This window comes from Terrapene carolina, unplaced genomic scaffold (genome assembly GCF_002925995.2).
Source record: "Terrapene carolina triunguis isolate 2854851 unplaced genomic scaffold, T_m_triunguis-2.0 Scaffold210, whole genome shotgun sequence".
Taxonomy (NCBI): Eukaryota; Metazoa; Chordata; order Testudines; family Emydidae; genus Terrapene; species Terrapene triunguis.
The window spans coordinates 16812521-16825891 of NW_020664561.1; the positions used below are offsets into that span (position 1 = coordinate 16812521).

Sequence of the window (13371 nt, forward strand, 5' to 3'; positions counted from 1 at the left end):
AGGTGCTGAGCCACCTCTGTTACCTTGGGCACTCAGCCTTGCAGGTCTGAGCATTTAGAGAGGATGTTATGCCATTTCAAAGAGGGTGGCTCTGTGGTCCTTGCTTCTACTATTTAGAATTCTTCTATATGTGGCATTGTCTGTACTATTTAAAAAAAATAAAAGTTTAAGTAGGGGCAAAATGGTGCACATCAGTGAGATTTTTCAGGGCTAGAACTATTTTTTATTTTGCAGGTCATTACTACTGGCTGCTGGATTCAGCTAGGCAGCCAACAGTGTCCCCTCGTAAAATCACTGAGGGTTGGGGTATTCCATCCCCCATCGATACTGTCTTTTCCAGATGCAACTGTGATGGCAAAACCTTCTTCTTTAAGGTAGGGAAGTTATCTTGCTTAGTTTGAATGTTTTAAAAGATTTAATTTCACAGATGCCTCTACAAATGAAAAAAAACAAAACAAAACAATGAAGGGCTGTATAGCAAAGGGTAATAGTAAAGAAATAGGTTCATGAGCTCAGCTGTCTAATTGCCCAGTTTGCCTTAACAAGTATTCCTGTTGGCATTCTCATGAAAAAGGTCAAGGACTGAAGGGACATGCAGACTGAATTAATCCTTCTAAGGCAGTTAGAGAGGATGCTGGTGAGCCCACAAAGGGTAGCTTTCGCTGCAGAGGCCTGTATTGTATGCATTCTATAGCCAGAGAATATCAGTTCTCAGAGTTGTCAAGCTGGATCCTTTCCTGTGCTCAAACTCTCATTATATAGATGTAAAACTGACTACCGAAACCATGGCAACAATATACTAGAATTAACAAGCTGCAGCTGTGTGGGGGCTGTGACACTCAGGCTCCCACTGATGATGCCTTAACATGGTTTCCTTTCCTATTGCCATGTTGTATGTCTGAGGTAAGAACCTGCAACAGGCAGAATGATCCCAAGTACTATGACAAGACAAAAATCCTCTTTGCAGCAGAGAATGCAGTGCTCTTTCTATGATTTGTAAGTTATACAGTATACAGTCCTTCAAGTGCACTGAGCCGGGAAAGAGAATTTCTAAGAAGGGTGCTGAGGTGTGCACATTTTTAGTACCACCTGAGGAAAAACCCTTTCTGAATGGCTGCTTTCTCCACTTGCCTGCCTCCTGAAGTACAGCAGCCTGGTAGAGCTCTCCATCCCCTCACAGCAACTTTCATAGGAGAGAAAGGCAACCAGAAAGAGCCCAGCAGCTCAGGGCACCTCCTCCCTTCCTGTGAGCAAGGAAAAGATGGCTCCTCAGCAACACTGAGCCTGGGAAGGTGAAAGAAGGGATCCTGCTACAGGCCCAGGCCAGGGAGGGCTGGTGGTGAAGAACCTCAGGATTGATGGGAGGGTTGGGGGCAGAATTAATTGATGGGGGTGGGGGTGAATTCAGACCACTTTAAGTACTGGTTATATGTGAACAAACAATGGATATGGGTGGGGGATGCCTGCTCTTTAAGCCATCTGCAGTGTAACAAGCACAGCTATGTAAAGTCCAGTCTCGGTACTTTTAAACTGCTCCTAACAGGAAAGGAGTGTTAAAGTATTCAAGTGTTGTTTGATGCAATTCCCACTGGAGGATAAGAAATTCCTACAAAACAAGTAGAAAGAGTAAGGCTGACTGTACTATGAACAGAAGCTTCTTACTCAACAAATTGGCTCATTTGTACTCAGAATCTTCTGTTTACTGCAGTAACAAAACAAAGGCTATGGCTACACTGGCGCTTTACAGCACTGCAACTTTCTCGCTCAGGGGTGTGAAAAATCACCCCGCTGAGCGCAGCAAGTTACAGCGCTGTAAAGCGCTAGTGTAAACAGTGCCCCAGCGCTGGCAGCCGTGCTCCCAGTGCTGTAAGCTAATCCCCTTGGGGAGGTGGAGTACTTGCAGCGCTGGTGCCGCGACCACACTTGCACTAAAAAGCGCTGCCGCAGCAGCGCTTTGGAGTTTCGAGTGTAGCCATGCCCTAAGGCTATGTCTACACTACACAGCTTTTAGCAACACAGCTGTATTGCTAAAAGTCACACAGTGTAGCCTGTTTATCGGCTTTCCTGCCCATAAAAAACTTGCACCTCCAACAAGCAGGGTTAGTTCTGTTGGCAGGAGAGTGCTCCTGCAGACAAAGTGCTGTTCACACTGGTGCTTGTCGTTGGCAAAACTTCTGTCTTTCCGGGGTGGGGGTTAACACCTCTGAAAGACAAAAGTTTTGTCATTCAATTGCCAGTGTAGACAAAGCCTTTCTACTTTTTAATCTTGCTAGTACTGCAGAGCCAATGCAAGTATGGGAGTGAGTCCGCTTGTGAATCAACAGAACTGTTAAATATGACCAAACTGCAGCCTTCAGTGAAGCCTCAGTAACTTGACTGATATAGTTGCACAGGTGTTACAGGGCATAATTTGAAAGCACTATGGTTGCACAGGTGTATGCCAGGGTGTAATTTGAACCAAAGTTTTTGATTGGTGATGAACAAGCAGGAAAACACACAAACCCAACTTGACTTTTATAGCCTAGAATGAGGCTAGGACTGGCAGTTAAGAAAAACATTACTTGTCAAATGAGCAAATTTGAGCTGGAGATTAAATACAAATATAAAATTTCAAAGATGGATCCCTACAATGCCTTTTTTAAAGAGGCATTTTTTCATAACAAAATCACATGAAGGCTCCAAGACCATACTGCTCTTCTTATACAGGACAAGTCAATAGTTTTGAGAAACTGAATAACTGACAAATATTTCAGCACAGGGACTAAAGACCTCACAAGAAGATATGCATAGGTGTGTTCATTCTTGTGAAAATAATATTTTGATATTCTTATCGATAAACTAGGCAAATACAACTTAGATGGGGCTACTATAAGGTGGGTGAATAACTGGCTGGATAACCGTACTCAGAGAGTAGTTATTAATGGTTCACAATCCTGCTGGAAAGGTATAACAAGTGGGGTTCCGCAGGGGTCTGTTTTGGGACCGGCTCTGTTCAATATCTTCATCAACGACTTAGATATTGGCATAGAAAGTATGCTTATTAAGTTTGTAGATGATACCAAACTGGGAGGGATTGCAACTGCTTTGGAGGACAGGGTCATAATTCAAAATGATCTGGACAAATTGGAGAAATGGTCTGAGGTAAACAGGATGAAGTTTAACAAAGACAAATGCAAAGTGCTCCACTTAGGAAGGAACAATCAGTTTCACACATACAGAATGGGAAGAGACTGTCTAGGAAGGAGTACGGCAGAAAGGGATCTAGGGGTTATAGTGGACCACAAGCTAAATATTAGTCAACAGTGTGATGCTGTTGCAAAAAAAGCAAACGTGATTCTGGGATGCATTAACAGGTGTGTTGTGAGCAAGACACGAGAAGTCATTCTTCCGCTCTACTCTGCGCTGGTCAGGCCTCAACTGGAGTATTGTGTCCAGTTCTGGGCACCGCATTTCAAGAAAGATGTGGAGAAATTGGAAAGGGTCCAGAGAAGAGCAACAAGAATGATTAAAGGTCTTGAGAACATGACCTATGAAGGAAGACTGAAAGAATTGGGTTTGTTTAGTTTGGAAAAGAGAAGACTGAGAGGAGACATGATAGCAATTTTCAGGTATCTAAAAGGGTGTCATAAGGAGGAGGGAGAAAACTTGTTCACCTTAGCCTCTAAGGATAGAACAAGAAGCAATGGGCTTAAACTGCAGCAAGGGAAGTTTAGGTTGGACATTAGGAAAAAGTTCCCAACTGTCAGGGTGGTTAAACACTGGAATAAATTGCCTAGGGAGGTTGTGGAATCTCCATCTCTGGAGATATTTAAGAGTAGGTTAGATAAATGTCTGTCAGGGATGGTCTAGACAGTATTTGGTCCTGCCATGAGGGCAGGGGACTGGACTCGATGACTTCTCGAGGTCCCTTCCAGTCCTAGAATCTATGAATCTATGACACACTTTATTGATCGAAAAGCTTGAATTTTGCATACCGCTGGTTTGGATGGCCAAGGCATTAGTGCATGCTCTGGAAACCTGCAATAACAATTTGGCAATTGTTGACAGAATTCTATTGATATAGACATTTGTATTTATCAGTTTGAATTTTTCTCATCCTTTCTCCTAGTCCTTTATTTTTATATTACTGTTTATAATTCAAATTAAATAGTTTATTTCTGGAAATATTGATGATTGTTTATTGTTTTACATGGGGGGGGAGGAAATTAGCAATGGCTCCTCTGCGACTGGGAGTCCGTAGTCACAAAGTCCACAGTTGGGAATAAATCAGTGGAGGAGAGAGCAGAATACCTATCTAATTCTTGAAACATTTCTGCTTTCCAAGGGTCCAGACTTAGGGCCTGAGAAAAGGATGGGCTGGTTTAAAAGCTGAAATCTCTCCTATGAGCTATTCAAGGAAAAATTCTGGTCTGAAATTGTTTGGTCAAAATGTTGGTTTTCAGCAGAAAACTTCAAAAGAAAATAAAAGCTTTATTTCATTTTTAACTTAATGTTTGTTTTTGGAATCAGCAAATTGGGGTTCCCATTTTCAATTTAAGGATTTTCAAGATCCCTCCCCCCCATTTTTTTAGCTAATGCAAAAGGAAGAAATATGTTAGTGTAAGTGGGGGGAGATTATTCCAAAAAACAAAATGGAAATCTAAACAAGTTTTTCACTGTTTCAAAATGTCAATTTGAAATAAAGACATTTAAAAATTTACTCCAGTAAAATCCACACTTGTGGGTATCAAAGCTTCCTGCTAAAAAGCTTCAGTTTTGATTTAAACTTTTTGGAGGGAAAATTTCTCTCTCACACGATTCTGACCAGAGCTCTAATGGAAGGCACAGGACGTGTCCATGGATCAGTCTTGAACTCTTTCAGGTCACCTTATGATGCAAGTGAAGGGAAAGCAGCAGCTGCTGTGCTTCAGTCTCCAACTCCCTGCACTATTAACAGTCAGGGGACATAAATAGTAGAAAAATGTTATTGATGCCACGAACCACCCTTCATCCCCTCTCCCCCAACCCGCACATGTTTTATCAGAAGAGTAATTTATCTGGCACAGTTGGCAGCCCCCAGCACCCTTTTGGAAATGCACTGCATGTTCCAGTATGCTAATGATTACAGCAGCGCTAACCATTGGTGTTTGTTTCCTTAAGCAGAGTAATTTAAAATACTGAGTTAAACATAAAATCTGAATTCATTGTTACATTCTCTCCTTATTTTGCTGGAAGGCACAATGCTGTATGAAAGAGAGCAAAAACTAGTTGTACAAAGTTCCTACTTAATAACATGTAATTGTTTATTCTTCAACTCATTTTTGGGGAGTCCTTAATGCTATTTTCACCCTATCTTCTCTCCCTCCATCTCAAGCTCTCTGGGATCCCTGCAAGTTCTTAATTGCACCCCCTATCCCTGAAAATCTGCATTACATATACCTAACAAAGTTATACTAATTTTTCACTGTATTCAGATGCCTTTATATTATATCCCCATCCCTTCATCTGTTTGTGCCTTTAGCGTTGTGATTAGCATCCCAGGAGAGCCAACTGAGGTCACTCAATTAGGGTGAACTACAAAGAATAAGGCAGACAATCCCCAAAGTTGGTGGCCCTTCCAATACTTAGATTTACCAAGCCAGCACAAAACAGCTTCTATAATACCTCATAGGTTACCCAGAACCCAACAGCACAGTTCCCTTGAAGTAACCCAGGGTTGGGCCTCCACCCAGACACCCAAGTCAAATATGATGAGGATTACTGAAAATCTTAGTCATCATATAAAAAAGTTCTACCAATCCCAAAGGATCGGACACATTATCTCCCAGGTTAATGAATATTTCAGATCTTACCCAAATACGTGCTTACAGGCAATCCTTATTAACTAAACTAAAATATATTAAAAAAGAAAAGAGTATTGGTTAAAAGATCAATATACATACAGACATGAGTACAGTTCTTAAGATTCAGATTCATAGCCGAGACGGTGAGCTTTTTAGTTGCAAAGAGTTCTTTCAGAATTAATTCATAGGTTATAGTCCAATATTTATATTCAGGGTGGTCCAGTCAGGACTGGGATCTCAGCCTTGTGGCTTAAGCTTTCACTGCATGAAGCTTCAAGCAGAGCGGAGATAAAAAGGATTGGGACTCTAGGGTCTTTTATACAGTTTTCTAGAAGCCACTTGATCATACAGTCCTGGGTGAACAATAGGCTTTTGATGTAACCTTCTGTTTCCTAAACCTCACCGACAATTAACTACATGGATTAACATAAGATAATTTATCCATTAAGCACTTTACCACAAACTTTAAAGAGACATATAGACAATGACATTATTGCACCCAAGATTAATCTAAATGTTAATATTCCCTTTTGATCTCTGAATCAATAGCTATAGTGACAGACAGAAACTTTCTGTTTACATGGCTAACATTTATGCGTGTACACATACAATTAGTATCACTCCTAACTTCTAACAATATAGGTTTGCATTTTCAAAGTTCTAGCCTATTTACCATGGAATGGCCCTAATTACCATTTCTAACATGTCTCTACAGGTTGACTCTGGGTCAATTAGCCTGCAGGATGCTTAACTCCACGCATCACACTTCGTATAAGATTAGTTGCAATTATGTAACAGTGGTAGCAACAATGATTTGCATTATTTTAATTAGCTAATGTCACACATGTGTAACCCCTTCAGGGAGGCAATTGTCCTTTTTTCTGTGTTGTACAATACCAAGCACAATAAGGTTCTAATCTTGATTGGGGCCTTTAGACATTACTGTAATATAAATATTTACTAAGAGTCTAGAAGCAGTTTTCAGCCTACCATGCCAGGCTAAAATAGGCAGACCTTGCAAACAGATTAGTCTGGTAGTTTGGGTGGGAGTGATTTTGAGCGTCAAATAGCAGCTGTGAAACATGGACTCTCTAGAAAGCCCAGCACTTAGCTTTAGCTGAGGTAGGGGGAACTCTATCACAAAAGTAAAGTGGCTGCTGGCAGGTGAAAAGGTTTGTGCGCTAATGGAGGTTTAAGGAGCCTGCAGAGTAATCTCTCGAACATAAGCAACATTAATTTTTAATTTTGATGGATAACAGTAATTAGATGTGGATTTCATAATCACCTGTGTTGTCTACATTGAAACCTATCAGCAATGGACATTTTTTTCTCCTTAAGTAAAAGTTTCTGCTTAAATCTTCAGGGTTCCCAATACTGGCGTTTCACTAACGATGCGAAGGATGTGGGATATCCCAAACAAATTGCAAAAGGATTTGCAGGACTAAGTGGGAAAATAGTAGCCGTTCTTTCAGTAGCACAACACAACAAAAGGCCAGAATCTGTGTATTTTTTCAAGAGAGGTATGTTTCATGTCTACAAATGTTAGAAGTATTCAGTTTATTTCTTTTGGGAATAAAACTCTGCTCCATTTTCAAGTAAGACTGCATGTCTGGCAACAGATAAGTGATGACAACAGTACATAGTGCACCAGAAGATCCTGAGCTAACCTGAGGCTTCAGAGACAGCCTTTGAATGCCAAAGTGAACATGGAAGTTTACTTTTCAGGATAGGGTTATAAGGAAGAGTTTTACCATCATTTGAACGCTATTCCATTCACAAGTTAATGGGGCATGGTAGGGTCTAAAATAGACCAATCACCACATATCTATGTATGGAACTGTTTCTCAGTCATGGTTTCTTTCCTTGTAAAGCACTGGATTTATCTTATTTGAATGGTATAGCATCTACACAGGAACATTTGAAGGCGCTATTCAGATTAAAACAGCTAGGCAAGTAAAATAGACCCAATCCTGCAATCCTTTCCCTTGAGGAATGGGAATTATGTAAGCAGAAAGCCTGCAGCATCAGGCTAGTGCCCTACAATTTCACCTTTTCTTCTCAAGGGTATTGATCCCATTCACGCTACTCAGAATAGTGCTTACTACCATGGATAGTCTCATTGACTTTAACAGAACTACTCACAGAAGTAAACAAATGTTAGGACCAGGTCCTGTTAGCATCATACTTCCAAGTCATATGTAATTTTGAGGCATTTCAAGCTGAAAGTTTCCTCAATAGCCTTTGGACTCTCATCTTCCCAGCCTAGCAAGTTCATATTAGGGTACTAATGACATTTCTGATTCAACTGTTTTCACAACTGGAACAAACTTCTGCTTCAGGTGGCAGCGTTCAACATTATATCTACAATCAAGAACCAGCCAAAAAGTGCAAAAAGAAAGTATATGTTAGATACCCAGCTTACACACCCAGAGCTGTGATCAAGAGGAAACGCTTTGAACGTGCAATAAGATCAGCAATTGTGTACCGCACACCAGTCATGTACCACACTCTCAGAATCAACCATAATCCATCTGGTCAGTTATATTTAATGTTAAATGGTTTTTATCTTCATTTTAAAATTAATGGTTTCTGAAGGACAGTATTTTTCATCTGTTCAACTTCTTGAATGTTTGCTTTTAAATCTCTTCATCCTAGCAGCTGTTCTCTCTCTCAGCTTCTCTTCCCAAGTTATAGCTTTGCACAGCCCATGTTTTAATATATTTTCCTAACTTAAAGCAATTTTCTTGTCTGCAGGAATATTACATCATGAGGTTAAAATAAATTCTTACTGGAGAGGATTTCCAAAAGTAGTTCACTCAGCTATATCAATACCTAACTACCAAAGGCCAGATGGCTATGATTACTTTGTTTTCTCTAAAGGTACGTTAAAGCTAAAACACGTTAATTCAAATCTCAAAGGCAAGTGTAGTTTTCTGAGATGTGAAGTTACTGACCCTTTCCACTGCAAGAGAACTGCCAAGATGAAGTTAATGAGTACTAGGGTTCAGGCTTAAAAAAAAATGGCAATAACTCAAGCTTCGCCCATAATCCCTGAATAAATGGATGTTTCTACTTAAAATGATCAGCAGAGAAATAGCTAGCCTGTGAAACTCAGTGCCACAAGATGTCAAGCAGACAGGATTAAAAAAGGATTGGACATTTATAGGGATAACAAGACTATCTGGAGTGGTCATTGTAATGACAAACCATTCAAGAATGAAATCCTCACACCACTGAAGTGGTAGGAGTTTTGCCACTGACTTCAGTTAAGTCAGGATTTCACTCAGACACTTCAGGATTTAAATCCCTGTGCTTCAGGGCATAAATCAACCTCTAATGGGGTTAAGGAGAAACTTTCCCTTTGGGCAGCATCCCGTAACGGCATAGTGAAGGATTTTGTTGTTACACCTACCTCTAAAGCACTGGATGCTGGACTAGGACCACCACTGCTCTGATCCACTATGACAATTCCTATCATGCCTATGAAATAAGTGAGACCATGCACACCTGTGGATAAGAAGGTGCCACTTTTACAGTTTTAAGAAAAGGCTTAAACTCTTTAGACCCTTCAGAGAAGTGCTGGCACAGAATTCAACTGCGCATGAGACAGCAGAGACAAAGAACATTCTCCCCTTAACTCTCAAGTCTTTAGCTGAGGGACGTTCAGTTGTTTAAAACACTATCTGTTCAAGTGCACCCAATTTTACAACTATGAAGAATGTCTTCTGGGATTTTTGAGTGTATCTGAATCAGCTATGTTTGGGTTTCAAAAAAAGATCATATCTCACAGGAGAACTCTGAACAGCGTGAAAGCTTCAAAGTAGTATTTGTCAAGAGACTTGACAAGCTGCCAGTATCTTTTTAAAAAGGGAACTGCTTTATATGGGGTACTGTGACTCGACTAAGTGGCACTGTTTTCCAAGCACTAGATGGCTATAACTGTTATAGGGTAAGATTAGATAATTGCCAATACTCAGACTTGGGTGACTAAAAAAAGTAAAATGTCCGAATGAAATGTTTTGTCTGGAAACTGATATTAAAGCCTCTCTCTCAACTACATGTGCATCAAGTGTGATATAATGTACCAGTTCTGCCAACGTGACAATAAAAAGGGAAAGAGGCATCCGATGTTAACTCAGCACATTAATCAGAGAGCTTTTTATGTACTAAAGACTTCCTACATCTGGAATTTTAATTTCCACTCAAACTGCACTTCTCTCATTGCAGATCAGTACTACAACGTGAATGTGGCCAGCAGAATAGCAAGATCAGTTACCTCTCAGACTGGGCAGACAGTATCCAAGGACTGGTATAAGTGTCCTAAAGATGATTTGTAAGACAGGATTTTAAAGAAAGAAGCCATTTTACTTTGAGTTTGTCTAATTTTATTAATAAAGACATTGAAATGTGCGCACATCAATCTACGTACAAAATGCTGCTTTTAGCGCTGCAATCATTACACTTAAGCAACAGTAGCCAATCTGACAGTCTGTATACACAGCTTCAATTACTTTACAGAACTTTTAACTAATATTGCCTCTGTTTAGGCCTCCTCTGCCTCCCATTGCATGAGTTACACCTGTAGGGAAAGAGAAGAGTATTAATGCTAGTACTTTTCCCCACTCCAATAATCAAACATTGTCAGTTGGCTACTTTGTTTGGTGATGAGATGAGTGTGCAGTGGAAAATTCTGTTAGCAATCTCTCTCTCTCTCTGTGTGATGGCCTAGCACAAGGAGGTACTACTGTGGACTTTCATTCCAGGGGCCAGAAGAGTCACAATCACAGCATGCTGAATTACGGGTCGAGTGGGTTACCCTCCTTTTTCAACAGCCAGCCTTTTGGTTAATGTGTGACAATAGATGGGATTGTAATGGAAATTCCTTCTAGTTCTGTAAGTGCATTTTTTTATGGTTAGATCCACAGCATCTGAATGTTAACAGATATATCTGCACTAGCACAAGTATATGCAGAATATTTAATATTTATGTTGATGAATACATTTAATCTGGGTAGGGTTTTTTTTTTAATGTGGGGGTTGTTATAGTTAAAAATCATTAGTAGCAATCAAAGTAAAATCTGGAGAACACTAACATAATAAGCTTCTGTAATTTCAATCATTTAATTTTCTTTAAAAAGTAGCATAATGATTCCAGACATCATCTCACGAAAATCTTAAATTTGAAATAGGAAAATTGTGTTGGGAGTAATCTTAAAGATCAGAATTGTATCATATCAAGCTTATGTCCTAGCGATAAATCGCCAAAAAAAAGTAAGTTTAAAATCAACTGCAATTTATATGCCTTCTAAAATCAGAGCCAGGAGCTACAGAAGGAGGAAGTTTTCTGTAGTCTTTTTGCCTGTCAGCCAAATGAATGCTTTGGATAATATATATTGAAAACTCTGTGGGGCAGGGACCCTGCATTATTCAATGTCTACTTGTATACTTCTGGTGGCATGATAGATATCCAGTTTCAAAAGGGTTAAGAAAATTAAGAGGTCATTTGAAAGAGTACAGACATAGTCACAATAATTATAACACTGACAGCCACTTACCCCTTTGTCTGTTAAACTGGCGACCACGGACACCAGTTCTTAATGTTGGTGGCTGAAGTCTGACACGCCGGAAAGGCTTTGGCTGATTACTGCTTGTGTCTGTAGAGAAGGAAGAGTTTCAGAAAGAATATATAAGATTGTTACTGCAGTAAAATTTGTAACTGTTAGTGAGTCCATCGCTTAATTAACATACAGCTGTACTTGTCTTTCATATTTTAAAAACTTGAGGGTGCAACATATTTCATTAGCATCTTCTCAAATAATAATAAAGCCTCAGATTGAACAAGTATGTTTGTTTTCCTTTGATTTTTTTTTTTTTTTACTCACTAGCTGGATTAAATTCCTTGCAGCTAAGACCAAATGCATCTAATTACAATCTTGCCCTTTTACTTTTGCATTGCTTACATCACATCCCTTTAAAAAATTCCACCGGGACTAAATTTTGAATCCCATACTCACAAGAGTAGTCCCACTGAAGTACATAATCACAACTCCAGGAAGGGATTCCCAATCTGACCCTAAAATTTTCTTTTGAAGTGAGTATCCTTCAAGGTATTTTAAAAAGTTCTATCTCCAATAGTTACTGATGACAAAAATATGGTCCAGATACTCACAGTCTGTTGCCCTCACCAAATGGAAAAGGAAATTAAATAGATGAAAAAATGTCAAACTCTCCAAAGATTCTCATGTCCATTTTATTTCAAAATGGAGTGACAGACTAATGGTTGGTAGACCAATGGATTAACAAAAGAACAAAGCTTTGCATCTGTGAATACTCATATGCCCATCATGTTACTTGTAATTTTTCACTTAGTAAAGGGATATTTTAACACACTGGCTCCCAACCTTTCCAGACTACTGTACGTCTTTTAGGAGTCTGATTTGTCGTGCATACCCTCAAGTTTCACCTCACTTAACTACTTGCTTACAAAATCAGAAAAACATGAGAAAGTGAGGAATTTTTTAGTAATAGTGACACTTTTTTATTTTTACCATATAATTATAAAATAAATTAATTGGAATATATTGTACTTACATTTCAGTATATAGCAGAGGTGAAAGTAAGCCGGTGCGCCGTACCAGGGCGGCCCGGCTTCCCCAGGTGGCAATTTAAAGGGTCTGGGGCAACAGCTGGAGCCCCAGGCCCTTTAAATTGCCACCAGAGCCCTGCTGCCGGAGCTCTGGAGTAGCGGCGGGGCTCTGGGGGTTATTTAAATGGCCAGGGCTCCCGCTGCCTCTACTGCCCTGTCGCTACCCCAGGGCTCTGGGGGCTATTTAAAGGGCTGAGGCGGTAGAAGCAGGGGAGTCCTGGGCCCTTTAAATAGCAGCGGCAGCCGGGGGCTCCGGCAGCGGTTTAAAGGGCCCGGGGCGGTAGCGACGGCCAAGCCCTGGGCCCTTTAAACTGCTGCCGAAGGCCCTGGCTGCCGCTACTACCCCGGCGGGGGAGGGCATTTACTGGTACAGGGTGGGCCAGGGCTGGCTCTGACCCACCCCATCCCTGCCCCTTCCGCCCGAGGCTCCGCCCCTTCCGGGGGCCAGAGCCGGCCCCAACCCAGCCCCGTACCGTTAAGTCCCTATTTTTACTTTCACCCCGGTGTATAGTATACAGAAGAGTATAAACTAGTCATTGTATGAAATTTTAGTTTGTACTGACTTCACTAGCTAGTGCTTTTTATGTAGCCTGTTGTAAAATTAGGCAAATATCTAGATGAGTTGACGTACCCACTGGAAGACCTCTGCGTACTCCCAGAGGTATGAGTATCCTTGTTGAGAACCACTGTTCTGGCAAACCTGTGATTATTTATAAGCAACCCAGATGTCTTAGAGGTTTATCCATGTTATCAACTGACACAAAACAAAAATCAATACAAGTTTAAGCACTTACGTTGGAAGAAGTTCCAGATTCAGGATATATGCCACTCATCTGCCTACAAATTGCCACCCTATCTTACACAATGCTGCCATAATGATTAGAATTCACTCATCATTCAACC

The 13371-nt window shown here is 40.4% G+C and overlaps 2 protein-coding genes across 2 annotated transcripts in view; one reads left to right on the plus strand and one right to left on the minus strand.

The window, feature by feature from the left end:
- LOC112103402 (proteoglycan 4) overlaps positions 1-10159 on the plus strand; it is a 38816-nt gene extending 28657 nt beyond the window's left edge. Inside the window, exons 8-12 of the mRNA XM_024195129.1 lie at positions 235-374; positions 7186-7342; positions 8162-8356; positions 8577-8702; positions 10050-10159. Of these exons, the coding sequence (XP_024050897.1) occupies positions 235-374; positions 7186-7342; positions 8162-8356; positions 8577-8702; positions 10050-10159 (728 nt within the window). The remainder of the gene's footprint in view (positions 1-234; positions 375-7185; positions 7343-8161; positions 8357-8576; positions 8703-10049) is intronic.
- Positions 10160-10196: 37 nt separating this feature from the next.
- The window catches only part of LOC113407204 (nucleoprotein TPR-like), a 70088-nt gene continuing 66913 nt past the window's right edge, over positions 10197-13371 (minus strand). The window contains exons 50-51 of the mRNA XM_026655373.1: positions 11378-11476; positions 10197-10401 (exon numbers count right to left, since the gene is read on the minus strand). Of these exons, the coding sequence (XP_026511158.1) occupies positions 10346-10401; positions 11378-11476 (155 nt within the window). The 3' untranslated portion in view covers positions 10197-10345. The remainder of the gene's footprint in view (positions 10402-11377; positions 11477-13371) is intronic.